This window comes from Fusarium flagelliforme (genome assembly GCF_020744385.1).
Source record: "Fusarium flagelliforme strain FIESC 12 MPI-CAGE-AA-0113 chromosome Unknown B0J16scaffold_1, whole genome shotgun sequence".
NCBI classification, from domain to species: Eukaryota; Fungi; Ascomycota; class Sordariomycetes; order Hypocreales; family Nectriaceae; genus Fusarium; species Fusarium flagelliforme.
The window spans coordinates 7,455,632-7,483,489 of NW_025763503.1; the positions used below are offsets into that span (position 1 = coordinate 7,455,632).

At 48.1% G+C, this 27,858-nt stretch overlaps 8 protein-coding genes across 8 annotated transcripts; 4 read left to right on the forward strand and 4 right to left on the reverse strand.

The window, feature by feature from the left end:
* Positions 1-102: 102 nt before the first annotated feature.
* Positions 103-1,027, reverse strand: B0J16DRAFT_331033 (uncharacterized protein). The gene is made up of 2 exons (XM_046126527.1): positions 694-1,027; positions 103-642 (listed from the first exon to the last, which is right to left on the reverse strand). Exons 1-2 carry the CDS (start codon positions 756-758, stop codon positions 156-158), a joined length of 552 nt encoding a protein of 183 aa, XP_045990367.1. The 5' UTR covers positions 759-1,027; the 3' UTR covers positions 103-155.
* Positions 1,028-1,248: 221 nt separating this feature from the next.
* Positions 1,249-3,313, forward strand: B0J16DRAFT_331034 (eukaryotic and archaeal DNA primase, large subunit-domain-containing protein). The gene is made up of 4 exons (XM_046126528.1): positions 1,249-1,490; positions 1,538-2,073; positions 2,122-2,729; positions 2,781-3,313. Exons 1-4 carry the CDS (start codon positions 1,301-1,303, stop codon positions 2,947-2,949), a joined length of 1,503 nt encoding a protein of 500 aa, XP_045990368.1. The 5' UTR covers positions 1,249-1,300; the 3' UTR covers positions 2,950-3,313.
* A 4,446-nt stretch (positions 3,314-7,759) lies between these two features.
* On the reverse strand, positions 7,760-8,201 carry B0J16DRAFT_379177 (uncharacterized protein; the record flags this gene model as incomplete). Its single annotated transcript, XM_046130978.1, has 2 exons — positions 7,760-7,888; positions 7,941-8,201. 2 exons carry the CDS (start codon positions 8,199-8,201, stop codon positions 7,760-7,762), a joined length of 390 nt encoding a protein of 129 aa, XP_045990369.1.
* An 8,536-nt stretch (positions 8,202-16,737) lies between these two features.
* On the forward strand, positions 16,738-17,190 carry B0J16DRAFT_379178 (uncharacterized protein; the record flags this gene model as incomplete). The annotated part of the gene is made up of 1 exon (XM_046130979.1): positions 16,738-17,190. One exon carries the CDS (start codon positions 16,738-16,740, stop codon positions 17,188-17,190), a length of 453 nt encoding a protein of 150 aa, XP_045990370.1.
* A 198-nt stretch (positions 17,191-17,388) lies between these two features.
* On the reverse strand, positions 17,389-18,998 carry B0J16DRAFT_45200 (uncharacterized protein). The gene has a single exon (XM_046133875.1). It carries the CDS (start codon positions 18,919-18,921, stop codon positions 17,629-17,631), a length of 1,293 nt encoding a protein of 430 aa, XP_045990371.1. The 5' UTR covers positions 18,922-18,998; the 3' UTR covers positions 17,389-17,628.
* A 317-nt stretch (positions 18,999-19,315) lies between these two features.
* B0J16DRAFT_298402 (aldehyde dehydrogenase domain-containing protein) lies at positions 19,316-21,285 on the reverse strand. Its single transcript, XM_046124490.1, has 5 exons — positions 20,942-21,285; positions 20,684-20,885; positions 20,069-20,629; positions 19,748-20,014; positions 19,316-19,699 (listed from the first exon to the last, which is right to left on the reverse strand). Exons 1-5 carry the CDS (start codon positions 21,061-21,063, stop codon positions 19,364-19,366), a joined length of 1,488 nt encoding a protein of 495 aa, XP_045990372.1. The 5' UTR covers positions 21,064-21,285; the 3' UTR covers positions 19,316-19,363.
* A 130-nt stretch (positions 21,286-21,415) lies between these two features.
* B0J16DRAFT_410216 (Endoribonuclease L-PSP/chorismate mutase-like protein) lies at positions 21,416-22,278 on the forward strand. The gene is made up of 3 exons (XM_046133127.1): positions 21,416-21,498; positions 21,555-21,754; positions 21,809-22,278. The coding sequence occupies exons 2-3, from the start codon at positions 21,621-21,623 to the stop codon at positions 22,224-22,226; spliced, it is 552 nt and encodes a 183-aa protein (XP_045990373.1). The 5' UTR covers positions 21,416-21,498; positions 21,555-21,620; the 3' UTR covers positions 22,227-22,278.
* Positions 22,279-24,005: 1,727 nt separating this feature from the next.
* B0J16DRAFT_315040 (Endoribonuclease L-PSP/chorismate mutase-like protein) lies at positions 24,006-24,413 on the forward strand (the record flags this gene model as incomplete). The annotated part of the gene is made up of 1 exon (XM_046125226.1): positions 24,006-24,413. One exon carries the CDS (start codon positions 24,006-24,008, stop codon positions 24,411-24,413), a length of 408 nt encoding a protein of 135 aa, XP_045990374.1.
* Between the last annotated feature and the right edge of the window lie 3,445 nt (positions 24,414-27,858).

Consider the following 27,858-nt stretch of genomic DNA (forward strand, 5'->3'; position numbering starts at 1 on the left):
TGGGGGCGTGGCTGCACTTGACCTCTCCTGCAAGTAATCCATCATGAGACTGCCTTTTTAGTGGAAATAGACGACGGTTACAATATGGCTTTAACAAACCACCTATAAATGCAGTTGCCTTAGCGCACCAAAGTCTATTAAATTAAACAATTGACTCAAGCCCCAGACTCACGCAGCCAGCAACTTGGACATTGCCTTTTGATACCACGACTGTACCAATCGATAGCCTGAGTAGCAGAGGATAATTGCTCTTTAGACCAAGTCTTTTTAATCTTGTCAATCCACCATCCTCGCCTCGTCGGTTGATACATGCTGCAGTCAACACACCAACTCCAAGCACGGCGCAGTCTCCCATTCGCATCTCGAGGTTGAAACCGTCTAAGTAGTTCCTCCATGTGCATACACGAACATCCATCTACAGATTTGTCCACCTCTGTTATGCTCCAAGGCGCACGGTGATGTTTGCGATCAGGTACTGACAGACTGCACAGCCTCCCGATGTCGAGCATGCTCTTACAGCTCATGGCTAACATGGCCCTGTCCACGAGCGGGGCCTGGGCGAAGATCATTGTAAGGATTTCGGGAGGGAGTGCAAGCAGTAAAGATGAGCTTGAGCTGCACTCCATATTGAGCTTGTTACAGTGAGCACCCAGTCAGACAAGTTGCGCGGTATAAGAACTCACTGATGGCGGGGTTCTAAAAGGGACAGTACGAGAGCACTGCGTTGGCCCAGGCCTGCTTCTCAGCTGGACAGGCATGGCAAAAAAGCGACTACTGCAACAATCTGACAGCAGCTATCACAACAAGCGCAAGATGTGTCGTCTGTATGAGGCACTTTTGAAAGATGGAAGATGGGATGGGATGGGACGTGTAAGTTGAGGTCATCGATCATGTCTAGTGCGTTACTGGAACAAGTAGTAGCAAGCATGGGACGATCGGGTAATTGCTCACCCGTCCCAGAATACCAATCCAAAGCGAAGAGGCTCTATCAAACGAATTGTTTTACCTATAGCCATTTTGCACACGATTCTAATCGATACCGTGTGCTGGTAATATGGTACCTATTCTCATCATCTAAGTGCTCAGTGGGCCTGAATGCTAGGGACCATCACCTGGGGAACAACCATGGCCATTCTGTGAAATGTGATTGGCTCACAGCCACTAAATTGCTTCCATCCGCCCCGCGACGCCAGTCGCGTCTTTACGCGTCTCCCACTTTACGCCTCCCACTGACCATTCCTCCTTGTCTAATTTCGTCTTCACATTGCACAGAAACTATAACGATACCAACAACGACATCATGTTGCGGCAAGACTTCAACCGAATTGACCCTAAGCGACGCAATGTCGTCGACCACCGCAAGAAGCAGTTTGCTACGCCCACATACAAGGACCTCGATTACCCCCATCGTCTCAACTTTTACTCGGATCCTCCTACCGCAGACATCACCCTCGAACAGTTTGAACAATGGGCTATCGACCGACTTCGAGGTATGTAACGGGCCCTCACACATGGAAACACATCTAATACCCTGCAGTTCTCGCCGAACTCGAAGCATGTTCCTTTCGCAACAAGACGCCCGCCGAGACAGCAACCCACATGAAGCCCATCCTCAAGAAGCACCTGTTCCTCGAGGCCAACAGTTCCGGTTCCAAGAAACTATTCGAGCAGCGCCAAAAAGACCACTACAGCCACTTTATTCTACGACTAGCCTTTTCGTCGACTGAGGACCTGCGCCGGCGATTCACGCGTGTTGAGACGATGCTCTTCCGTCTGCGACTTAACGAAGACGATATTGCGGAGCGATCAGCTTTTGTCAAGACTCTTGGTTTGGATTGGTGCGAAGATGTGTCAGAGGAAGACAGGAGGGAATACGCTGCAGAGTTGGCCGCCTTCCACCGAAAGGGCGACAACGAAGACAACACTTGGTTCAAGGTGGATTGGGAACGAGTTCCTGACCTGATCGAGAGCCGAAGAGTGTTTCTCAAGGCTGGAATGGCATTCGTGCCCGGTCGCGAACAGGCTGGTATGGTTATCTCGGAGTTTACCACGCGCTTGGAAAGACAACTTGAGGTACGACAACCCTACTGGACAAGCGACCTCGATACTAACTATGCATAGTTGACTGCCCGCGCTCTTCCCCGACTTGATGAGGACGACCGACTTACACCCATTCTCAACCATCTTTCCAAGAACTTCATCACCCCTGATGCTTCTTACACTTCAAGCACAGCCGCAGTGCCCGGTGCCGAAATCAGCGCCAACAACATCGACAATCTATCGCAACATTTCCCAGCCTGCATGTCCCACCTCCACCGCTCGCTGCGTCGGGATAACCATCTCAAGCACTTTGGCCGACTACAATACTCACTCTTCCTCAAGGGTATCGGCTTGAACCTGGAAGAATGTTTAGTGTTCTGGAGACAGAGCTTCAACAAGATGACAGACGACAAGTTCAACAAGGAGTACCGCTACAATATCCGCCACGTATACGGTGATGTTGGAGGTGACTCCAACCGAAGAGGAGGTGGTTACAGTCCGTTCAGTTGCCAAAAGATCTTGACCGAGCATCCTCCTGGACCCGGTGAGGCTCATGGATGCCCGTACCGACACTTCGGCATGGACAATCTGTCAGCCCTTGTACAAGCGATGGGTGTCAATGATCGCTCTGTTATTAAGGGCGTCGAGGAGGATAAGGCCAAGCAAAAGTTCCATATGGCATGCAATCGGTAAGTCATTGATGCCATTGCGAAAGGTTACATATACTAACAATACTCCAGCGTATTTGAACATATACACAAAAAGGAGATTAAGAAGGCCAAGGACGAGGGCGTCATGACACAAGCACAGCTCGAGACAATTGTCCACCCCAACGAATACTTCAAGCGCAGTTTCCTACTAAAGAACCTCGACAAGGAGACATCTGGCGACGTGCGAATGGAGGGTTGATAGCTTTGACGCACTACCGCCATTGGTTATGGGAACATAGGACTCGGATATAAGACGCTTACACGTTCGCAAGAGTATCAGAAAACTAGTCGCCGATGCTACGAGACTAAATACTTTAGACACTTGATGCTAGTTTGTGCTAGCATTCGGGCTATTTTATTTTGGTACTCCAAGCCTCGGAGGGCAATTGTTCTGCTACCCAAAGACGTCTATCGCATTGTAATTATGAATTGTAGGTATTGGATCAGGAGTAAGGCGTTGGGATAAAGCCTTGGCATGGACATGTATGTATGTACTGTACCGTATGAATGAAACCTCAGTATGTAATCGAGACGAAATGTATTTCAGTACTGTAAAACGGAAATGGAATATTCTTAGAAACACCGCAGAAGCTGACCGCCAAGTTGGCAAATCTCCAGCCCTATAACCACCGCAATTATACTCAAGACGACCGTAATAAAGGGTCCCTGATCAACGAAATCTGCATCATCTCGCACACGCCTCACGTTCTATTCCTTCTTGGTGCACCGTTTTGCTGCAAACCCTGGGCTGTCAAATACCACAAAACGGTCTGTTCGACGTCACGCCCCTCCTCCCCGCCCGTTTTGTTGTTTTTTATAGACCGCCCTGTTTTGCGAACGCAACGCAACGTCGTGGTTTGTTTGGTCGTGGGACTGCACGATGAGGTCAGTGGGCGGGATGACGAAAGAGGCGTGGGTCCCCTTGTTTTTTTCTCTACGGATACGCGCGTGAAAAAAGTGAGTGAGGGCATTCGCAGGGTCTCTTCGGGAAGCCTGCATGGTGATGTGGTGTCTGTCAGGGGAGGGATTACGTAGAAGGGGGATCAGTTGGTTCTTGTTGGTTTGGATACGTGATATTGCTATTTTTGTTGAGATGACAGTATGTAAACAATTGTTCTTTCTTTCGAGATCTGAGGCTCAAACTGGAGAACATATGTACGATTCCGTGGATGATCTCCCGTTTCATTTCTCCACTAGGAAACCTCCTCGCAAACCCATAAATTTCCAAGTCTGTGGTTCAACAATTCTTGACATTAACCTCATTCTCCTTTATTCAGCCCTTTGTAAAATTTCCGGTGTGGTTCCTGTCATACAAACCCGCTTTGATGAAGGGACAAAAACCCTTGACGCAGGAGGAAAAAAAACGTCATCCCTTGCGGTAAGCTAAGCTAAGTCCCGTACGGGCGTTGGCGTGCGTTATGACATCCTGCTCTACCAATAGCTTCTCGTGGATGCGACCGTTTTTTTACAGGCCGGTTACTGCAGGTTTCGGGGGTGTGTAAGACTGACCGACCTGAGCTGGGAAGAAAAAGACCTCAACTTGTTGTTGGAGATGGAGACTCAGAATTGAGGGCGACGTTGTGACGGTGATAATGACGGCAATAGCATCATTTCGGAAGCAATGGAACGGTACGCACGGAAATTCGGCAGGTTATAGACGATGGTTGTGACCGGACTTGAGCTTATTTCGACTGTCGCTCACTCTTTTTATTCCCAATGCCGTGGTAGCCTGGGACGGGCCGGGCTCGGCATCTTGGGTTATCTCTCGAGATCCCGTGATAAGAGTCACGAACAGACAAAGATACCGACCTACATCGGGGACTCGGGTCTAAACCGGCGAGCTTAGAAATGCTAGGCTCCGCCTGTTAGCTACGGGTAGAAAGTGTTCCGTGCTGCTTGTCTTACAGCACGGTCTGTGTGTTTTATCGACAAGTCTGTTTTTTGCTCTTGTTCTAAGACATGCAGTGACAGATAGGCTTTGCAACTCCCCGGCTTTTCCCACAGGTCCTGCCTGTAAGCAAGACAAGGGTTTACCTGTATGTTTCTGATAGCCTGTATCAGAATGTCGCCAAGCCAACGTAATCTCAAAAGACGACATTATAGCCTCATTCTGTCTGTTTTAACGCTGCAACTCTTACTCGCAGAGACAGCGTTACAATGCGTGTCAGCACAGCACTTGGATCTGAAAAGAGGTCGAAGGTCCGACGAATTAGACACAGGCCCTGACTCGTAGCTTGGATAAGAAACCCCCCGTTTGGCTGTAACCCCGCGGGCCGAAGAGATGCTACTATTTCGAGTTTGGTTACCTTCTCCCCCCGGGCTGTAACTCAAGCAAGGAACTGTAGCAGAAGAAAAACAAGCTTGGCACGGGGACTTGCAAACTGTCACTACAGAGACTTATAGGCTGACTGGTTTAAACGGACAGACATACGATATCAGAATGGAATTAGAATTGTCAAGTTAGTGTGCAGCTCGTGGTCCCGGGTTCTTCGAATCCCGGCATTGGTGCCCAGTCTGTCAAGCCACCGCCGCCATCTTTTTGTCTCTATCTTATTTGTGACTGCCTGATGCTAAATTGCAGTACCGGTCACGAAGCCGTGAACAGAGAGGGGTTTTCTTTGGCCAAGATCTAGACCTGCATCTTTTAGTAACAACCCTTTTTGAAGGATAACGGACGGGACGGCAGATGCCAGGTGCATTTGCATGCATTCCAGTTGCCCGTCCCCCCATCTGTTGAACTTTTGCTCCGGCAAGCCTTTTGAATCTCAGTCTAAATCTAGACTGGTCCGAGCCCCCCTCAACTGCCGCGAAAGGACTCAAACTTTGTTTCCTTGCAGGCGCGTTGCGCGCATATTGAAGGAGTGATGAGGGGCTGGGTTGAGGGGGAAGGGTGGTACATTAGCCTCTCCATATTGCTGCTTTAGAGTGCCGTACTGGGCTTGCAAGCCGGGGTAACAAAGGGTCGAGAGCATCGAGCGAGTCGTGAGTTTTAAAAAAGAAAAAGTTACAGTACACGGTGGTTGCATGGCTTGCACAAGCGTCTATAGCTACAGTACGGATTGACTTTGGTTCAGGTTGGTTGCTCTGAATGCAGCTATCTTTTGAGCTCTCAACTGTCATTGCCGGACGGGTATAGGCAGGCATTACGTAGAGTTTATGCAATGGTCACATTCCCAATCGACGATAAGTCGAATATGCATGTAAGTTGTGCAACAAATAGCATCTTCTTGTCTTAGCCTCATATCCATGTCATGGCGTCGTAATCTTCCACGTATCTCCGAGACAATGAAAGAGAGGCTGGACTGTTTTGAGTATAGCTGGTTGGGTTTACAAGTGGGGGCGAGATGGGTTGGTGGGAATAGCCTCAAATGAAAGGAAGAAAATAAAAACCAAGGCGGAAGAAGAAAATGGAAAATGAGTTGCTGTAATTGTAAGTACTGCGTGGAGTCTCCACCGACAGAATGAAGCAAATAAACCGAAGATGTGGAGTTGTTGGTGAAGGAGAACCAAACCCTAACCGAGGGAAAAATCTCCAGAGCTCCAGTTTCCATGCCAGGTCAAGTGCCCGGGATAAAACCTGGAGAATCGAGACAGGAGACAAGGGGGGATTTGAACAAAAACAGTAAAATCAGAAAGGGGGAGGCGAAAAGAAAAGAGGATATAGCTATGAATAAGGTAATTACCGTCAAATGTGAAATGAACTGATACGAGACATGTCTCCATTCCATTCCATTTGAGGTCCAGTCCAGACTCAATATCGCGTTTAGCTCGGTAGAGTAGAAGCTTTACGAAAATGCAAAATGACATTTTCGTCTGTCCATCCTCGGCTTGGCATGGAAATACCGTACGGTACTACAGTACTACAGTAGCAACGAGATGGGGTCTTCAGACGTCAGTGGCTGGTATGCGAGCCTCGGCGCCAACATCGTCAAATTCGACTTTTGCAGTTTGGAATTTCGGTCTCATTGGGTCCAACCAGGGCACATATTTATGGAAATTCAACGTTTGACTCCCAAAAAGGAACCAATGGAACCCTGGTCAGACATTCAACGAGATGCATACTAGCAATGCGAAGAGGCGGCTCGTAGGCGTAGCGCGGAGAGCGTGCGTCTTTTGACGGACGGCCGATGCTTGATTGTAGCTTAGCTTGGGTTATGTTAGTGGTCAGGTGTTGTTCAGAAGAGCCAACGACATGATCAGTATCCATGTAATGCACAGACGATATTGGTTAAGACAGAAGACATCACACTGATCATGATCTGATCTGATATGATATGAGAGAAAGAGATAAATTATCAAGAATAAATAAAATACTGTCCAATCGGCGTTGCGTTTGCCAGGCACCAGGCCGTGGTCTCTGCGTGTACTCAATCCACGACTATACATACATACATATAGATAATACATAAAAAGAAGCCTTTACTTTCCAAAGCGCCCGCCAGGTAATGTAATGCAAACAGAGGGTATCCCTAGGTATAATAAGAAATGTTTCCCATCCCAAAGAAACTCCATAACATGATGACATGAGAGTCGTGAGAGAAAAAAATAAAATAAAATAAAAAAGTGGTGGTCATAAGAAGCGAAGAAAGCCAAGCCTTGAATGGTAGGCTGTGATGCGCTTCTGGAGAAGAGGGTTGTTGATCTGATCTGATATGATCCAATCTGGATCTGCCAATTGCCCGCTGGGAGGCAGTGCTGATCCGGTAGCTGACGGGGGTCCCGTTGTTGATCCCGGACATGCCGCATCCAATCAATCACTCGAATGCCCCGAGTCTTTCTTTGACTCGCAGTGGTGACGAAAGTGAGGGGATCGTGGCCGTTGGTGGTTTTTATCGCGGGGATTTTGCGTCAAGAGTGTTGCCCAATTCCATATCGTCCAGGTGCAAGTCGTGCGTTATGTACAGCTGCGGTTAAGGCGATGCATGGGACTTTTGGTCTCTTGCGTAGAGGGTGCTCCTTCAAAAGGTGCTGTCCTTTCCATGGCGGAGGGGAAGGGATGCTGTTTGATCCTATCCTTTGGGCGCCCAAGAGATGGTTGTGCGAATGTCGCTAGTTGTTGTTTTTGTTTTCCCTCCACCAAGAAAGAAGAAGAAGAAAAGCTGAATTGGTAGTGTCGAAAGTCGTATGTCATCTTCGAACTTCGTTTTCCAAGCTTGTTGTTTTGGGTTTAATCATTTATTTGTAGCCGACCATCTTTGCGCAACGTTCGCAGTAGTAGAGGTTGTGGGCGATGCGGACCATGCCCATGGTGCTGACGTCGTCGGTGGAGGTAGCCTCTACTGAGCGAGCGCATCGCATGCAGCGAAGCACCTCGACCGAGGCGATGGGAAGAGCGATTGAGTCCATGCTGTATCTGTGGCCCGAGTCGGAAGAAGAGGACGATGATGATGAGCGAGATGATGATGTTGAGCTGGATGATCCAAAGTGGTGGCTTGAAGGTCTGGCAGACATGATGAGAGAGGAGAGAGGAAGTGTGTGGTGGGTAGTAGTTGAGATATATGTAGTACTCTGTAGTAAAAAAAGAGATTTGTTCTTGGTTTAAAGTACAAGGGGAGGAGAATATGGGAACAAGCAAGGAAGCTAAAGCCTTTTTTACTGTTTGTTTCAAGTGGATGGGGATGCGCTGGCGCTTTGTACTCTGGTGCTGGTTTACTTCGCCCGGGCTCTTTTTCAAGGGGGATGGTGCTCTGGTTAAGAAGGATTGGAGAGGTGACCAGGGGTGCCTTTGGAGCTAGGCTCTGAACTCTGGAGCCTTGAAAAAAAGAGACTGTCCGGGGGGGTGTGCAGTATGTCTGAACCTGGTCTGATGGGTGTGTGGCAGAGAGTGTGGTGTCTGTCTGTCGTTCAAAACGGTACGGTACAGATAACGGTACGGTAACACGGCAAGGTGGCTGATGCTTAGTCTGGTTGGTTGCAGAAGAGAGAACGAGAGCGAGAGAGCTGGGAACTTCGGAGGTCTATGGGCCGACAGTTCTAGAGCGTTGTCGTCGGATTCCGTTGAGCCGATGGAAATATCTGGATATGCAGAGGTAGGTTCTGGATTGAAGTCGTAGAATTGGGGGACGGCACGACCTTTTTATCAAAATAGTGAAATCGAAAACTCATCGAAAACTGATACTGGACTGCTCATACTGGTCATGCAACATCCACTACTGTACTTGGTAGTGAATGAGAAACAGGGCATCGCTCGTCTCAGTTCAGTGTGTGTGGTGCAATATAGCACGCTACGTAAGTTACATTAGTGCTTTGCTTCTCAGCAATGCTAGAGCTAGATCGACGATGTGCCATTTTGGCACCACCACGGAGTGTCTTCGCCAGACGGCGTTTGTTCGTGGAGTAAGGATCGGCGACAGAATCCAAAATCTCAGCCAGGCCAGGGCCCAGGACATGCCAAGCACGCGAAACGGAACACGCCCCGAAAAAAACAAAAACTGTACTGTCGTAGGCACCCGAGGGCAGGTCAGACAGGACGAGACGGCACGGCATATGCCAGTGAAGTTGAGTTAGCCACTATAAGACAGTGGTATCTGGAGGCGGGCGTTTATGTCTCTGAGGGAATTGTCCAAGCAACCGTCGTAACTTTCATGGCTTGGCACTCATTACTGTCTGTACGTGCTGCAGCCTGCAGTTGCACTCTTCAATTCAAAACGGAGGGACTCTTCTAGGGGTGTGTGTGTGGACTGGGCTCTGGCTGGGCTGGGCAGGACTGGCCCGATGCAACGTCAGTCCTTTGGGCCAGGCGAAGCCCGTAAGACTCCATTGGATCCCCAGTTTTGGGCCGTCTCTCCGTTACCCCCGTTCGATTGGGTTTTTTTCCTCTCTGGCTCCGTTTTCCCTCTCCGTTTATGCGATGAACCGGGGCTTTTTACACAACAGAATTCACATTGTGAGACAGGACTTTCGTGTGTTTTGGCTTGTGATTTTTAGCAAGCATCATATTGATGTTCTGGTGAGAGCATCATGCCGGCAGATAATATTAACTGATAACTGAGAAGTTTCTGATACTGTGACTTTTTGTTTATCCCATCCCCTGTAACGCCCGTGATCATGTTGGCTGTTCCCAATTCGTCGTCAGGGAGGCTGGCTGAAGCCATCTGCCTGTCTCGGACATTGCGCTGTAATATCTGACGGGAGAAGCCCTTCTGCTGACGACGACTACGACGACGGGGGGCACAGCGTACAATTACAGTACAGGTGTCACGTACAGTAAGTAATACGCTGCGGTGCGGTACAAGCCAGCCAGCCCTGGGGAGACTAAAAAGCAAAAACTTTAATCTTTGTGTTTGTTGTCAACTGTTGCGTTGCGTTGCTCAGGGCTCCCTCCCTCCCGAGACGGGCGTTTAACGGGGAGATGCCATGCTCTCCGAAAGTACTTGTCTTCTAGCTTGTGCAAATTAGATTGCAGAGTTAAAGCTTGTCAAAAGACCCTGTATCACTGCTTCCCGTGGCTTGGGCCAATTGATGAGTTGTCCTAGCAAAGGTGAGTCAAACTCTACGGAGTCCGGGGACTGTCAATTAGGAGTCGTCCGCCTCACGCTTTATTGCTTGTAAGTTGGGATTCACCGTTAAAACAAACCCCGGAATCAGATCAGCCAGCTCAGCCCAGCCAGGTTCGGGGCACAGGGGTCAGAGGTCAGGTCAAACGTTAAAAATGGGTGAATCGGATTTTACGGTACTAGCACTAAACCTGAGCGGGCTGCTTATACGCGCCCGTCCGTAAAACAGGTGCCTGATATTTCAAAAGTGCATGAGTCTTTGTAAGAGAGAGAAATGGGCTTTTCGGCTTTTACGGCATGGGACTTTGATCCATCCATGATTGATAATGGCGCTTCCACCGCGCCGAGATGCCGCGCAACAAATTACTCTGTACGGTACTAAGAATTAACTCCATTATGGGCATCTTATCTGTCACATTTGGAACAAAGGAGGGCGTTCGTGTCTGGCGGTGGCAGCGGCAGGCAGAAGAAACAAAACAATGGTGCATCTGCAGCTGCACAAGTTGATTAATTAATTAATTTATCCTCTGTAAGAAAAGAGCGGATCCGTTGATGCGGGCTTTTGAGCCTCAAGCGGGTTTCACGCATATGGCGCCAAATAGAAGCAGCTTCAACCAACGGACCAACATTGAAGATTCTCAGCTTCTGGCGGTGATAGACGCCAAGATTGTAAATTGTGCAAATTTGCTCGTATGGGAACTCGCTTCAAGCGCCATTGGACAACAATTGTCACTTACAAGCCTCAATGCCAATGCAACGACAACAAAAACCCCATAACATATCCCAGCATGTCCGTGGGAAAGGAGGCTGAGCAGTCGATCCAAAAGCATCCACAGCTAAACGAAGCTGACACTAGAACACCCGACAATTCGGATCATTTTTTGTTCTTTGCAGATAATTACGACTGCGACGCTGGTCTTACAGTAACCTGTGCCTGTGCTGTGCAGGATCCAGAATAATCTGGATGAATTGCCCATCATTCAACGAACAATGGAAGAGACCTATGGACCCTTAATTTTTGAGGACTGACCGACGAACATGAGCGAAGACCCTGTCCCTGCATCGATGAGCCTGAACCGTTGGATTGGGCTCTGAGCGAGAAGAGCTAGAGATCACTAGCGTCAAGACAGAAATAGAGCAAATGAATGGCTTGTTACAAATGTTTGAAAGGGTTATACAGACCCCAAACAAAACAGACGGTCAAGAATTTTCTCGCATAAATTCTCTTTGTTGTCTGTTTCATCGTATGGGACACGTTAGGGATATCATTGAGTTGCTGGCTCGGTGTCATCTCTGCCGTACAGGGTTCTCTCTCAGCGGTTGTGACTCACGGGACAGGGCATCCATTGACATGTGGTATAACGGAGTGTAGGACTTCAGTATAAGCATACCCCTTAACGGAGAGTCACTAACGAATACCTAACGGAGGCACTAAAACGGAGTCTGGAGAGGACATTCCGTTCCGGCGTTTTGAAAGTTGACAGCGAAACGGGGCTAGTTCAATCGGGGACTCCTTTGATGACACACCCAATTTCCGATCTTCAGGGCCCAACGACAAGACTCTTGGTCGAACCACAAGCGTAGGGATCGGGATTTGGATCAGAAAAAAAGAACAAGCTTCCCTTCAAGTCTGTCTCATGATCAATTGGCCATTAGGGGAGCTGCTCCGGATCTACTCCGTCGATATGGATGGAGATATCTGGTCGATTCGATCCCGTTAGTATCTTGCCCTGTAAACTTCTATCACTGTGCTGTATGTATGATGTTTTTACATGGTTATCGCATCATTGTGAACGCGTGGCCCTGGACAATCTCTTTTCTCACCTGCATGGCTCGGCATACCGTGGCCTCTTTCTCCTTTTTCCGAGGGCTGAGACGTGAAAAGCAAGACAAGACAATAAAAGCTATGGTATAAAGTTTAGAGCATCGCATGGGTATAGCCCTGTCATTGCAGGGCAGAGCAGTAGTATCTCGATGTTGTCCACGGGACGGACTTTATGGATTGGCTCTCAAACGAAACAAGTGTTTGCCAAGACAATTAAAAAGGTGTCAAAGTTATCACGACCCGGCCGAGTAGTCCGTTAGGCTGTATTTCTCGCTCGGTACAGTAGCATCCGGCATTGCACTTGTCAAGGCACGGCATGAGACGAGGTAGAAGTGGCATCGGCATCGGAGCATGGGCATCGGCATCGCGAAAAGCTTCGGGGTGGATGGTTTGATTATGATTTCGTTTATTGAGGGGAGCCATGAAACCCGGAGCAACTCCGTTTCTATCTAGGGTAGATGATACTGTAGAATGTCTTGATCTTGATACGGATGCCTGTTCCCGTCATCTGTATCAACCCTGCAGCTCATCATGATCCTCAAAAGTCAAATGTTGATCTGTTGACATGGCATGATAGACAGGTCAGGGATGAGCCTCCTTCTCGATCATAACAGCTTATCGTCGTCTGGTGAGCAACTCTACGCATCGCGTCGCGGTTTTCTACATCATAATATACAATGCAGCTGTCAATCAAACATTAAACCGTTGAACAATGATGCAATTCTTAGAGCTAACAGATGTCTATCCGTTTCGTGACTCATCTACGTGATAAGACTTGACGTCGATAGTTACGCAGCTCCCACGTGGAATTTTGGACTTTTCGATGGCCAGAACCTGTCTTCCTCAAATGATCAGCCAGTGATGAACTCTAGAATTGATCGGCGCATGTCCGCGCACGGGAAGCGCTTATCACATATCCGTAACCGTAAACTAATAGTGTCGATTGACGGACGTCCGCGTCTATCATTGTCTATCAACCAAGATAGAATTTGCCTCCCGACACGATGTACCGATGAGCAGGACAACATGTGGGGTTTAGTTAGGCCAGGGGATTCTTCAATCGTGATTGAAACACACAAACACTACATTAGTCAGGTCAACGAGATTGGCGACCACGGGTGTGTGATGAACATTCGTGGAATTTTTATTCTTTACTCGTCAGCCTGTTTGATCTTCGTTGCAGCAGAATTAAGCATCGAGATGTGTGAAGTTTTAATTGGAAGCTAGGTATGTTGCGCTGTAGATTACTCTCCGTCGCATCGAGATGTAGTGATCGATCAGTAATTAATTAACTGCAGACGACACAAGTTTCTCCGTTCATGCCTTGTGAAACCGTTTTAAACTGGGACTGAGAGAGCTAACCAAGGGGTAAAAGAGGGAGAGAAACACAGAGAGAGGTTCAGACTAAAAGACATAAAACGGCCGCCAATTGATAGCTGACGGACGGACTGACAGACATGACATTGGGGATTGGATTGACATGAGATGGGATGCGACAATCCACAATTACCCATAGGGATGGATGGAAATACCATGGGCACACCCCGTCTGCACATCAAAATACGGTAACGGCTTACTACAGTACAATACGGTGTTTTGTCTCTCTCTTTCACGATCAAAAGAATGGATATTCATTAATGAAGCTACTGTGGCTAAAAAGACCCTTTTCCTTTCGTTGTAGATCGATCTGGAACACAGCTCTCATGCAGTCTGGCCCTTCAAGTCAAGTGATGGGAGCCACATCGAGATGAACGCCACCGGCCGAGATCCTCCCCCCAACCTTCGATGCCCGTCCGTTATGTCTCTGCACCGGAGAAGTTCCCGTTGGACCAATCAGACCTTGCCACTGCTTACGGTACAGGTTAAACTGTACTGTATCGAGATGCCAATGTCAATCCTCAAATTCTCGATGCTCCACATGGCGAAAAGATCAGGATGGGCATTGTTTGACAGTACGCGTAAAACCTCGCCAGTCATGTAAGGGATCGAGACACGTCTATTTTCATCGGAGGATTTTCCACTAACGTGCTTGATCTTCATGCCGCGGCATTCTCACTTCCAACATGGCGTTTTCGTAACGTTATGCCCTTGAACTCTCTCTCTACCTAGCTTCCACGGAAACGACGGCTTGGACCTTTATTAATTCTCTATTTTCTTTGTCAGACGACCACCTCGTTGCTTGGCAATCCCGTTATCTTCTTACTGGGCTGAGTCTAATGCTTACTGATCTTCCCTTCCTTCATTTCCGCCCTTGTGAGGAACCAAAGCCGCTGAGGCGGAGTTCTAGACTCTCAGCGACCGTTCTCCTCTTGGCAGGGTCCTTTATTTTTTTTACTTTAGGGAGAGGGGGTGGATTCTGATCGACCCGCTTGGACATCTAGATGAGACGAGCAGACGTGTGTTTTGCATACGACGGATGAGGTGCTTCGCTTTCGTGTTACATACCGTCTAATCTTTCTTCACCCTGGCTGCTTACGATAATTAATTACCGAGCACGAGCACGAAACGGATGTTGCATTGCAGCATGAGGGAAATTAAGAAGCCTCAAACTATCCGAGGCTTTCCACTATTCCATATCGTGAGACGTAGAAGCCTTCCAGAACATACCGAGTTTATGCGCTCGGATCTCAATTTGGACATAACATATTGGCGAAACAGGGTCCGGTGATCTCAGGGCTGAGGCTGGCTTGAAGGGAGAAAAATATTTATGGAGCGAGTAAGCTTTTGTTTACTTGTAAATTAAGGGTCCTTTCATCCTCCTTTTCAGCCTCCCACTAGTTTAGCCCAAAGGGGTCCTTTTGAAGAGCTTTGTCAGACCAGGAATGTGAGCTGTCTATTCATAGCTAGAGAAGAACATTTACAGAGCTCTTCTTCAAGGGTCCATGGTCAAAGCTCGGCCAAATTGTATCTGTTTCTGTCAACGTCCGTGTCTTATTATGGTCAAGGTTGGGTTGCTTGATGCATTGTAACTGAGCACTATGCACCTGATTCCTTTTGATTCGAGTGCATTCCGAGACAAGCACCTCCTCCATTTCTGCCTCCAGACACGATGTCTCCCAGTAAGTAAGCGGATTTATCCCGCGTGATGAATTCCCTCAGACACTTGATCAGTTATTCCATCAGTGACTTCCTCAGATCATGGAGCCCCCGGCACTGCCGTACGCTTGGCGCACCTGAGTTTCCACGTACCTGAGCACAGGCTTGTCCGTGTAACTTCAATTCCTTTCAACCATGATACCTGTCTAGACTCTTGTACGGCATCAACCAGACTCCGGTCGGCGACCCATACGCCTCCGGAAAAGACCGTTATCAATAGCTTGAGACATGATACAACGTTACTCGAATTAAGGCCCTGCCGAATGCCGGCTGTTCCTGGCTAATTTGAGAGACTATCGCCATAACGCCAGCGTGCTATGCCTATTTCCCGTGAGGCCCTCTCCGTCGCCATCCAATTACAACCAACAGATCACACGGGAACCTCCATGCCCTCCTCATTGGCGTGTTACTGTCCCTTGTAGGAAACTGCTCGGAAATACCCATGATCAACGTTCTAGACCGCGCGAGCCAAGAGCTTTGTGGCTCAGGGCACGAGGACACGCAAACCCACGGTCTAGAACGGGCTGTGGCGCTGGGTCCGGATGCTGCGGGAAGGGAAATGCCATATCAACAACGGTTTTCTGTCTAAACTCAATTTAAATGTTCAACTTTATTTGACTCAGTGCGGGCCGTTTGTGAAGCCCGCCTGTCCGCGCAAGGGGAGGTGGGTGAGATTGTGAGGGAGGCTTTGTTTGTGATTTGGCAGTCACACGAGGCCTGGGCTTGGCTGGGCTGGGCACTGTTTCTACCTGAATGAGGTTCTGCCTCGGTGATTGGGGCTGTATGTGAATGTAAATGACTGATTGTTGCGTTTATGATAGGCCTTGTGACCCAAAATCGTCTAGGGTATGTGTTTCGAAGCTGTCGTGGCTGGGGTTGGTCGTTGTGGGTGATGTTGTCTTTTGCACGCCCTTGACCGTTTATTACGATGCTCAATCTGGTCTGTTCAATTACAGTTACTCTTGGCGTTGATTGGGTTGCAACTTGAACCAGCTATCGTGAGAGTGAGGGTCTGGTGTTTATTCGTACATAGCTTGAAAGGGCACAGCAGAGAAGCTCTTGGCACACCTCCCTGGTGATGAAACATAGCTGTACAACATGATATGATTGGATTTATGAACCAAAGTGCAATAACTGATTGAGCATCTCTATACACCACAGATGTTTATAGCATAAACCTACTGGCGGTCATTGTAGTTCAACGATTGGATGTTGATGGTGTCTGATCTGTTTTTGACTTTTGACTACCCTACACATTTTGAAACAGTAATCCCCACATTTTCAGTGCATTACAAACAGGCCGATCTGCTTGTCCGTTTGTAAAATGTACTATCGGCTTGTCAATCCGGGCTGTAAGTGAATTGTTTTAGCAGTGAATCTTCATCGCTTAGATAGTCGCCACAGCGCTTGTCAAGGCCTCTGACTGGTCGGCCTCCCGCAGCTGGCGGGTGACGTGTAAAGTGGAGGTATCAAATCCATCTCACTTCAACACCGACTCTCCAACAACAACTCAAACAAAATGAACAAAGATTACGCCTTGATAGACAAGGTACTATCCATCGCATCAACCATGGACGGAGCCGCCACCCCAACCCATTCAAGCATGACCGAAATACTCTCAGATCACATTGAGTCTGTTCCCTACCCCGGCGCAGATTTTATCATTCGTCTCCGCGACACCAACAAATACATCACTCTCGTCGGCGGTAATCTCGAACTTAGCGAGGGTCTGAATCCTAAGGGCGGCTACCACTGGGAATGCATTGAGAAGGATAGATGGCTGGGTTTCCGCAACTGTGTGTCTGGGACTATCATTGGGCACAATGATCGAAAGAAATTCCATGCTCAAGCAAGCAAACACCAGTCTTATGAGTTCTTTACGCTGCGACCAAGTCCTAAGGGTGGTTACGAGCTTTTGACCAAGCACAATTTTGAGTTGTGGAGTATGGCTGTTGGGGAGGATGGGAAGACACTGGTTGAGATCAAGGAGCAAGGTGCTCTGTGGGACTTTTTGAAAGTTTGAGATCTTATTTGGGTTGGACTCTGTTCGGTCATGTCATTCTATCGAATCTTTGGAAGAACTTGCTATGGTCGCCGCTTGACGTGCGGCTTGCACTCCTTTATTTCATGAGGCTTTGCAGTTTTTAGGGCACGCGCATAGGAGTTTGCCCAATAGGTATTTTGAGACAAATACCAGACCGCCATCAAGAGCGTCTTTGCTTGGTTCATTAAGACGTATTGAAAGAAGGCAACGAGATGGTATGATTATGTGAAGTCTTTATTCCTGCTCTATTACTGACTTGTGCAGTTGCACGCTCGCTGCTGTACACCATCTCTGGAAAAAGAAATTCTTTAGTAACAACCGTATGATGATGAAGCCTAATCCTCTTCATAGCATAACCTAAACAATGACCGCTAAGACCCTAAGAGATGAAATAGTTTATACCACCTTAGACCAACATTAGGCTAGGCACTCTCTAATCGAAGTCTCCTGCATCTCACGATATAACTCAAACTCCTTCTTAACAACACACCCGAGACTCTTCTCAAAAGAACCCTGATCAGCTCCTACACTGTGACTCATGCCCCCATCATGCCCCAGATTCGAGTGGAAAATGCCAGCCGCACTAACAGGTAGAAAGTCTTCATACGTGATAGGTTCGACCTTCACAGCTCCGGAGCTAACAAGAGCTTCAATATCGTCTCCTTCAGCGCCGGAGACGGGCTTGTATGTGAAGTATGCCAGCTTCCTTTTTCGAAGAGTCTCCATATCGTCGGGGAACTTTTCAAAGATCTTGGCTAGATGCTTCTCTTTTGACTCATCTCCCACAGTGTCTCTCCACTCGTTGATGAGATCGTCATACAACTGTCGTCCCTTGGGTGTCAAAGCCATTCCACGCTGTTCAATCTCTCCAAATCTTGCTTTGTGACTTCCTCCAGTTTCTTCACCTTCGGAAAAGGCAATGGCTTCATCAATAGCCAAGAAACTCGTCTGGCGGAGTAAGATAGGGCATTCTCGTGGCGGTGGCCCTTCAATGGCGTCTTTCGCTTGTAATCCATATCGGAGCATGCGGATCTGAGCTGTCTCGATATCTAGCACTCGAGGCGTGAGATGGTTGATGTGAGGGCCTTTGAAGCAGACAACATCTGCGATGAGGGGATGTGCTTTTCGGAGGGCTTTGTAGGTTTTTAAGTCGACCGTTGAGGTCTTGTGCCAGCGGAATGTCTCTAGAGCTTCTTTTATGAATTCCTCCGCTGTGCTTTCCGAGAAAGATTCTAATGATTCAAAGAGCTCGATCAACTCGACGCATCGAGCTGTGAAGATCTGGCGCTTGCTCAGAATCTCAGCAGCTTTTGATCGAAGATCCTCATCCTCAATGAGCTCCAATCTCAACAATGAAGTAAATACCCGGAAAGGGTTATAAGCGAGTGCTTCCTGCGTAAGAGGCCGAAAGCAAGTAGCATGCACCGGAAGACTGGCAACGGTGAGATCGTAGTAGCCAACCGGGTGCATTCCCATGACAGAGAACAAACGTCGCATCATGGATAGTTCTTCTGGTGTTCCGAGTCTGATGGCACCGTGTCTCTCGACTTCAATACGAGGTTCTATTTGCTGGTTGTTCTTGTGGTTGATGTCTGATACGAGCTTGAGGAGAGTGCCGTATTGGGGTACTTCGCGACGGTACATGCTTGATAAGGCCGACGCGAACATGGCCCTGATGGCGTCTGGGCTGACGGAGGTTGTTGCAGTCATGTTGAACGATTTACTATTAGAAGGTATTGATAAGTTGAAAGTAATAAGAATAGAATAAAGCGAGTATTGTTAAATATGTCCTATCGCTCAACAAAACACCAGTATCTTATCCTTTATACCTATCTACAAGGCTTGGTATCTCTTGGTATCTGACGCCCTTTCCTATGTAATTCAATCTACTGACAAGGGCTGGAGCGAATCAAGTTACACCATCGTGTCAATTAAGCGGAGATTGAATGATAGCGTTGATAGAAACAAGTCCGTTATCTGGGGATGTGGGACCAGAGCCAAGGTCACGGGGCAGTCGGTTCCGACGATACGGGAAACAGAACCCGAGCGTCGGCAAAGGGTTTATGAGGTTCGGCAAGTGTTTTATAAAGCCGAGACTGGCCATTGCATGTTTAACTCATTGGTATCATTTAACTACATCTTCAAAACCCATCTATAGCTCAAAACCCAAGTTGACGTGGATAGCCTTGGACTGAGTATACGCATCCAGAGCATACTGTCCCAACTCACGACCAATACCCGAGGACTTGTATCCACCGAAGGGAATACCAAAGTGAGAATCTCCAGACGAGTTGATCCAGACCATACCAGCCTGAAGCTTGCGAGCAACCTTGTGCGCTCGGGAAACCTTTTCTGTGAAGAGGGCGGCGGCGAGACCGTAGGAGGTGTCGTTGGCCTTGGCGATGGCCTCCTCGTCGGTGGAGAACTTGGCGATGGAAACGACAGGGCCGAAGATTTCTTCCTTCATGATCTTCATGTCCTCGGTAGTCTGTTCGGGTTAGTATGGTTGTTGTGTAATTGGGGTTTGGGGACTTACGTCGGCGAAGACGGTGGGATGGAGGAAGTAGCCCTTGTCGCCGTACTTGCTACCTCCGTAGAGAAGCTTAGCACCGGACTTGCGACCCTCCTCGATGTAGGAGAGGACGCGCTCGTATTGTGTCTTGGAGACTTGAGGACCCTGGACGGTTGACTCGTCGAAGGGGGAGCCGAGCTTGTCGTTCTCTTTAGTGACTTCGACGAACTTCTCGAGGAACTTGTCGTAGATGTCCTCGTGGACGTAAATTCTTGAGGTAGATGTGCAGACCTGTAGACGAGATTAGCAGATGGCGATGCTGGGAACATGGACAATTGATCTCACCTCTCCCTTGTTATCCATGATACCAAAGTGACACCACTTAACAGCCTGCTCAAGCTCTGCATCGGCAAAGACAATAGAGGGACTCTTACCACCACACTCAAGCGTGATGTTCTTCAAGTTATTGGCAGCATCCTTCATGATAGCCCGACCAGTGTTGGTGCTACCAGTGAAAGCAACCTTGTCAATGTCCATATGTCCAGCAATAGCCTTTCCAGTAGAAGGACCAAGACCGGGAAGAACATTGACAACACCAGCGGGAAGACCAGCCTCCTTGACAAGGTTACCAAAGTATAGCGCAGACAGAGGAGTCTGCTCAGCGGGCTTGAGGATGACTGTGTTACCGCAGGCCAGAGCGGGCGCGACCTTCCAGGCGAGCATCATGAAGGGGAAGTTCCAGGGGATGATCTGGCCGCAGACTCCGAGAGGTTCTTGGAGGACGTATGCGAGCTTGGCGGGGGATGTTTCGATGGTCTTGCCGCTGATCTTGTCGGCGGCACCGGCGTAGTAGCGGAAGACATTGTAGGACTCGTCGAGATCGCCAGCGAGACAAGCGCTGAAGGGCTAAAGGCGCAAGGTCAGTAAGGTGGTCAATTGAAGTTGATTCAAGTTGCTTACCTTGCCGTTGTCGAAGGCATCAATGGCGGCGATGAGCTCACGGTCGCGATCAATAAGCTCTGCAAGCTTGTAAAGAAACGCGCCTCGCTCGACGGCGGCAATCTCGGACCACTCGCCCTCGAAGGCCTTGCGCGCAGCTTGAACAGCCTTGTCGACGTCCTCTTTTGAGGCGCCCTTGAGCTTGATGACTTCTTCCTCGGTGCTGGAGTTGTATGAGTGCTCGCCCTACAGGTGAGTTCTGCGGGGTGGGGTGCTTACTGGGGATTTGTCACGACAAACTCATCGCCTGAAGCTGCGACAAACTCGTTGTTGATGAAGAGACCGGTAGGCTGGTCATACTTCTTGCCGTTGGGCAATGAGATTTGTGTAGTTGAAGCCATTGCGAAAGATTATGTGAAGACAAGAAGATTAGAGAACTTGAGTGTAAGCAGTCTGATGACGAGTTGGGGGCATCATCTTTATAATGAGTGCGACACGACAGCAGCCGGATTTCCTCGGCGCAACAGAAGTGAAGCAAACAATTGAACTCCAATCAATTATTGACATTGTAAGCTCCTATCATGACAGAGACCGCTATGAGTTACCATAAACGGATCAAGTAGACGAAATGTTCAAGATTGGCAAGTTTTGAGGCCAGGGCATGAGGGGAACTTGAACCCCACGATTGCGGGGATATCGCGACCATTCTTGTTTGGGCAAGTTTTTAGGCCCCTACCAACCCACAGTTTCTATCAAAGCCACACTTTGGCCTTATCTCATGCTTGATTGGGGATGTTTCTGGGCAAATGTTTTGCGGGGAAGGTTATCGGTATCAGGTACGGTCTTTCAGCTTGCTGGATTAGGAATGTTGGCTGACCACTCGGTGCCGCAGACCAAACATGATGACGCCGTTCGACAGGTCTTAGATTCATGATAGCCAGAGCTTCATCACCTTTGAATGCGCCAAGCTTCTAAAGGGTTATTGTGTGTGTCATGCTGTGCAGTACATAAGAGGCGAGGTTCCTCTAGAGCATCCATATCTACCAACCAAGTCTACCAATTTGTCAACCAACACATCTTATCTCTCCCAACGTAAGAACTCTCCTTCTCCGTCTTGACAACTACTCAACTAAAACACATCTTTAGTCAAATCGTCACAATGTCTCACCTCACATACTACAACTACGAAGGCGTCGGCAAGACCAACAACAAAGAATACTCCTACTCCCAAGCCGTCCGCGTCGGCAACACCATCAAGTGCTCCGGCCAAGGCGGCTGGGACGACCAAGGCAACATCGACAAGGACGATCTTAAGGGCCAAATCGACCTCGCCTTCAAGAACGTCGAGAAGAACCTCAAGGATGCTGGTGCAAGAGGCTGGGCCGATGTCCACTCTGTCAGGAGCTACCATATTTCGCTCTCTGGCTCTTTTGACTTGATGGTCGAGGCTTTCCGTAAGTGGATGCCTGATCATCAGCCTACGTGGACGTGTGTTGGTGTTACTGAGTTGGGTATTCCTGGTATGATTGTTGAGATTGAGGTGGAAGCCAATATTGCGCAATAGAGCACGGATTGATACGATAATAAAGCGTTCCGCTTGATGAATTTCATCATGCCTTTTCCTTACTTTGAAGATTTTGTCTCTGGTCTGTCACGTACAAGCTGTGAATGAAGCTAGCCTCTGCCCTTATGTGCCTTCCTTCAGTCTAATTCGCCGAGGCCCCGGAAGAGGGCGGCGAGCTCTTGGAGTAACTCTCCCATTATGCCTTAAGTATGAGAATCTGGTCTCAAAATCCTTTGCGAAGTAAACGCCGTTACCGTAAGCACGTTCATTGACGATCTCGGAGAAGGCAAGCCCGGTTCGAATGGTACTGTGCCAATTCCTGAGAGTGCTACCATGAGGGAGCTTTGCTCGGGGCGGGCGGTTTGGGCGTTCTTAATGGCAAGCCTGCGAGACGGTCCTGTATGTTAGCGAAGATGTGATATTGTGATAGCACAATGATATCACAAATTCAAGTGCATGAAACAGACTGGTATCAAGAAGGCTTCCTTAACAAACCGCAGGTCGACATGGAGGGATTCCAAGCTTGCTTTGAAGAATGAGATATCTTCATGGATAGGAAGGTAAAGAAATCTGCTCAATTGACCGCCAACAGCATAAGAGACGAGATAGTCCCTTGAATTTATGCCAGTTTAGACTACCATTTAGGCTACTTTGTTTTGGCGTCCTAAGTCTTAAAGGACAATCTTTGCAACCTAGTAGCCTGCTCAGACGATTTATCTAAACATTTGCACCCTCTGATAGCTAGATGACCGAACTAGCCCAAATGCTTCTTCTCAGCTTTCGTTATTCATTTGGTGCCTTTATTATTTCAGAATTACCTTGGCCGGAAGTTACCCCCGTCCCGAAAAGTGTAAAGCTACACCGGTAAGCAGGGAAGTTGAACCGACAGCTTCATGTATTGTTCTAAGAGTCACATCTCCAATAAGGTATCAAGGCTCCCAGACTTTAAGACCATTTGAACTTGGTGTAATATTGCATTTTTCAAGTCGACAGATCCGCCCATGTTCGAGGCCGGAGGCATACGATATGTTAATATGCATCTGAATCAAATTGGGCCGTGACTCAGGCTAACTGAATGAATTCAGACTGCATCAGCTCTTGCTTGGTTTCTTTCCCAGACGATATATAAGCAGAAGGTGGATGCTAAATTCCGTCCTTTGAGAACTAGGTGGATACCTGAAATGGAATCATTCTGGAAATACTAACTCGAAAACCTTCTAACCGCGCACAGAGCCAACGCCAAAATATATTTATAGGTAGAAACACCTCCATAATTCAGCTGCCTCCGAGCTCGGCCATGTTAGATACGATGGTTCTCCAATATGACAAGCTCAAATCCGAGGTCAGTCAGCCTTGGCGTTTGGAATCAGCTTCGGCGCAAGAGATTGTCAGAAAAGTTGGTTACCAAGAGCCTAGGAAGCGAAATAATTTACCCACTTTATGACAATCTTAACAAAGCAAAGTCTGTTTTATTTTGGCGCCTTCAAGCTTTAGAGCAATTCTTCTGTCACTCAGATGTTTGCGGCTGAAGAGGCTTGGCGCCCCCTCCTTTCAATGGCCAAGATGGTGTTGAAGCGCTGAATGGTCCTCCTTTTGGTATCTGGGCTTATTCAGCTGCGGCTTACTGTGTTGGACACGTCATGTTGATTAAAACTGTTTGGATTAGAATTCGACATATAAATATGTCCCAGTCTTCTTGAAAGTGTGAGCGTAAGCATCTTAACTCTATAACAACTTCATACAAGACAAACACGCACCAAAATACCCTAGCTGAATATCATGGCCTTCACATACATAACCCCTCCTTCCGAGTTCCTCCAGTTCCTCACCAATACAAACCACTACTCCCAAGCCGTCGACCTCGGCAACGGCTTCTTCAAAATATCCGGCCAAGGCGGCTTCAACGACAAAGGCGAGATGTCAGACGACGTGAAAGACGAAGTTGAGCAGGCTGTGCAAAATGTTGAGACCATGCTCAAAGCAGCTGGACTCCGGGGGTGGGAGGACGTTTACTATATTCGACATTATCATCTTGATATTGACGTCACGTTGCCGATTTTGACAGAGGCACTCAAGAAACGAATCCCGGATAATCGACCCGGGTCTGTCGCGACTGGGGTTCCGAGGTTGGCTTTGCCGACTATGAGATTTGAGATTGAGGTTGACGCCAAGAAGCACACTGCTTGAGATGGTCTTACTGGAGAAGGAAGCGTTTAGCTGAAGAAGATTTAGGTTGAGAAATTCATGAGTTTAGTAAGCGACTCACAAGAGTAACAAGTGAGTCTATACCGGGGGCTACAGGTTAGATTCAAACAAATCAATGGTGAAGTTTGGTCACGACAAGGCCGAGATTGCCAATTTCCTCAAAATGTAAAACCTTGACCCTCAAATGCGACTGTCCGGGGTGTAAGACAAACCTATCAAGGAAAATGAACACTTGCAACAACACATCGAGGGTATCCATAAAGAAAAGAGAGTGTTCAAATGTGACTTTATGGAGTGTAGATGGGCTATTGCAGAGAAACGCGACTCAGAACGGTATGTCAGGGCTGAATATGGTCTTAACACCCTACAGGAACAACTTGAGCTTCTAGCACAAGCTGGGACGATGACTGGTGTAGGTTGGCGATGAAAGGCTCCAGCCAGAAAATGACTGAAGCCTTTGTGTTCTTGATTCTTCAGTGAGCCAGTAAGCAAGGGAAATCTGATTATGTTATCAAGAGAGTTCGCCCTTCGCCTGGTGGCTCCGTTAATATCCAGTTCTTATCGAGAGTGACGTTGATAGTTAGAGTGATGTTGGCGATGCGATCTCGCAAGCTGAATCAGTACAGACTCCTGATGAAGATCGTCCAATAGCACAATATCTAGAGTAAGGGGCTAAAGATCAGGAAGATCGACTTGAAGACGTGCTTACCGCCCCTCGCTTGGAGAACCGAAGGTCATCATCGACGATCCAGTAAGCACAATGATATTGGTAAATCTATCAGGCATCTTGCCACTGATATGGGCTACTAGCTGGTTGGATATGACATTGTCACTTGTCAATTAGCTATCTGATTATCAACTTGAATTGCGGAATTAGCGCCAAGAACTCGCCATCCTCAGCATGCCAGACTCTCGTAGCCCTCATGAAGACAACCATGCCGTGAACTGTGTGGCATTGTCCGAGGAAACTCATGCCTACACGGTAGGCAAAGTAAGACAGTGACAACGTGATAAGTCCTACTCAACTCACCACAAACATGAGGAGGTCTTTGACGTATACTTACAGTGAAGCAGTTTGTGACTTCAGTACCAATCGCTCAACCATGAGCCTGCCTTGACGCTCTAACATGACGTTGATTTAGGAAAAGTAAGTGCTGACTGCCCATCAACCACTTCCCAAGAATCATGCAGGGAACGCCAAGGAAAACATGCCGCATTACCGAGACAGGTGTGATGCCCAGCCGGCAGAATAATCGATAGTGCTCGCGTGCATACGTTGGCACAGAGTGAGCATGGCTCGGGGAAGGGTGGCGAGCGGGATATGGGAGCGCCAACGTGGGATGCTTGGCAGGAGACCAGGCTGGAATCCAATGAAAGTAGTGGGAAACCGAACCTTGCTCAAGCTCGGATGGTGACATGTCTAGACCAAGAAGGTTTATGCATACTCCCCGACACTACCCAAACCCATGCAACCCGACAACAAGGATAGCTCATTCCACACTTAAGAAAAGGGAGGGAAGGGACCTGGTGGCGTCTTCTAGCCTTAACTTGGCGATGAGATTCGGAAATCATCGCTTTGTAGGATGGATCGACTTCAAAGTGCAAAGTCGTGATGCAATTGTCGCACATTCGCCAACACGCTGGTAAATGGCACCATCGAAAACCAGTAATGAAAGTGTCAAGTTAACGATATCTCTCCCTGATCTAGATTGTCGGTCATAGCTTGTTTCTAAAAGAGACCACCACTTCACGATACCAGGCATGGGTTTTCGGTGAAGGCGCTTTGAGGCGTTTTTTTGACGTGGGGGCCAAGCCGGATGGCTTTCTGGATGTTCACTCTTCCGAGCGGGATTGATAACGTTGTCTTGGCTGCATATTAACTTCTGGATCAAGACATGTGCCCATTATGGAACGTCGGACGAGCGCCGATGGTCCGCGACAGGGATGGATATTAACATCAGGTATAATGGGGTATGTGGCCTTGTAAAGAGGAGACTGTCAGGGAAGTAACCTGGTTATACGCGGGATGAAGAGAAGCGATGTCGGGCTGAGACAACTCCTAACCAATACCTGTGATTCTATCGCGTAAGAGTCGTTGGAATTGCAATGGCCGGGGAGATGATCTGCTATCCGAGTTCACTTTGGGGCGAGTAACACGGTCATTCCTCGGTTCAGATTGGTGGATCATCCCCCTTTGTTTCTCGGTATAATTAGAGTATGTTGAAACTTTGACGGGGGGGGGCAATATCAGGGATCGTTGCGTCAAATTGGCTCAGCAAGCCAGTCGATTGCACCATGCGTGGCTGTCAATCCTGTACACATCTTTCAGCTACAGTTGATCAGACCCGGAAGATCGGCATATTAGCCTCAAAGCTGTCACATTTGGCGTTCTGATTTAATTGAGTCTAGAATTGATGAGTTCAGCCCTGACAGACTATCGACTGTCTCAGTGTGAATGCATGGGAAGCTACATGGGTGGGCAGTAGTCTCATGGGGAGCTGAAGCTATTGACGAATAGATGGATAGATGTACCAGCTTGCATACCTGAAGGGGTCCATGTTACCGAGAATCGTATGTATGTACGTCTAATCTCAACTCAAAGTTAAGTGTATGAGCAGGGAAGCTCAGGTTTAGCGTCGTGGAATTCTGGACCATTGGCCAGGCCATAGGACGTGCACCGAAAACGCAATTGTAAACGAAAATGAGCAGTAATTTGCCTGTCGTGAGGTTGAACCTAATGTGTTCTTATTGGGTTTGAGGTCCCTTGAGGCTGGAGACGTTGATAAACGGTAGCGCATGTGGTCCAGGATGTTGAGGGGAAAGTGGGGCCGTAGTGGGAGGAACGGGGAGTTGAAGGATGGGGCTATATGAGGCCATCATGATGAATGCATCGTCTATTGCAGAGATTTAACAGGGAACTTTGCCATGATAGAATGCTCTTTTGATGACTGAATGTTATCTTGATAGTTATTGAGAAGGAATACCGTGTTTGTTTGAGTTTTCTTCCATCGCGACCTCTCTATTTCCGTATGTCCGGTCTTATTTAATCTCCCCGAGAAAAAAGAAGTCTGCATGGAACAAAAGCTCCAGGCGGCATCGGCAGTAAAAAAAACTCTCAACTCCCCGAAGTCCCCTGTATCTTGATCTGTGCCCTCACCCATTTTTAATACCATTCTGTCAGCACACTACACAATAAAAAGTATTACAGCGTGTTAATTCGATTCTTCTGCTCTTTCTACCATGTAATATGAGTTCATTGACCATTTCTAATCCAATTGATGATCTCACTCCAACATCAAAGCTCCGCGCCTTCACATCAAAGCTTTGCCTTCGCTAATCCATAACGGGTATGGCGCTATCCGCCCGCAGAGCAACCCAAGGCTGCAATTGGCTTTAGATCGATGGCGCAATCGCAGTCGGTATCGTC

What these genes read in the sequence shown, in the direction of transcription:
- B0J16DRAFT_45200 (XM_046133875.1), bottom strand. Translation starts at nt 18,921, where the DNA reads ATGACTGCAACAACCTCCGTCAGCCCAGACGCCATCAGGGCCATGTTC.
- B0J16DRAFT_331034 (XM_046126528.1), top strand. Translation starts at nt 1,301, where the DNA reads ATGTTGCGGCAAGACTTCAACCGAATTGACCCTAAGCGACGCAATGTC. An exon ending in GCTTGGAAAGACAACTTGAG is followed by an intron (nt 2,074 to 2,121) that starts GTACGACAACCC and finishes AACTATGCATAG; the next exon opens with TTGACTGCCCGCGCTCTTCC. An exon ending in TTCCATATGGCATGCAATCG is followed by an intron (nt 2,730 to 2,780) that starts GTAAGTCATTGA and finishes ACAATACTCCAG; the next exon opens with CGTATTTGAACATATACACA.
- B0J16DRAFT_298402 (XM_046124490.1), bottom strand. Translation starts at nt 21,063, where the DNA reads ATGGCTTCAACTACACAAATCTCATTGCCCAACGGCAAGAAGTATGAC. An exon ending in TTTGTCGTGACAAATCCCCA is followed by an intron (nt 20,886 to 20,941) that starts GTAAGCACCCCA and finishes ATACAACTCCAG; the next exon opens with CACCGAGGAAGAAGTCATCA. An exon ending in ATGCCTTCGACAACGGCAAG is followed by an intron (nt 20,630 to 20,683) that starts GTAAGCAACTTG and finishes TTGCGCCTTTAG; the next exon opens with CCCTTCAGCGCTTGTCTCGC.
- B0J16DRAFT_410216 (XM_046133127.1), top strand. Translation starts at nt 21,621, where the DNA reads ATGCGCCAAGCTTCTAAAGGGTTATTGTGTGTGTCATGCTGTGCAGTA. An exon ending in CACATCTTATCTCTCCCAAC is followed by an intron (nt 21,755 to 21,808) that starts GTAAGAACTCTC and finishes ACACATCTTTAG; the next exon opens with TCAAATCGTCACAATGTCTC.
- B0J16DRAFT_331033 (XM_046126527.1), bottom strand. Translation starts at nt 758, where the DNA reads ATGCCTGTCCAGCTGAGAAGCAGGCCTGGGCCAACGCAGTGCTCTCGT. An exon ending in CGTACTGTCCCTTTTAGAAC is followed by an intron (nt 643 to 693) that starts CCCGCCATCAGT and finishes ACTGGGTGCTCA; the next exon opens with CTGTAACAAGCTCAATATGG.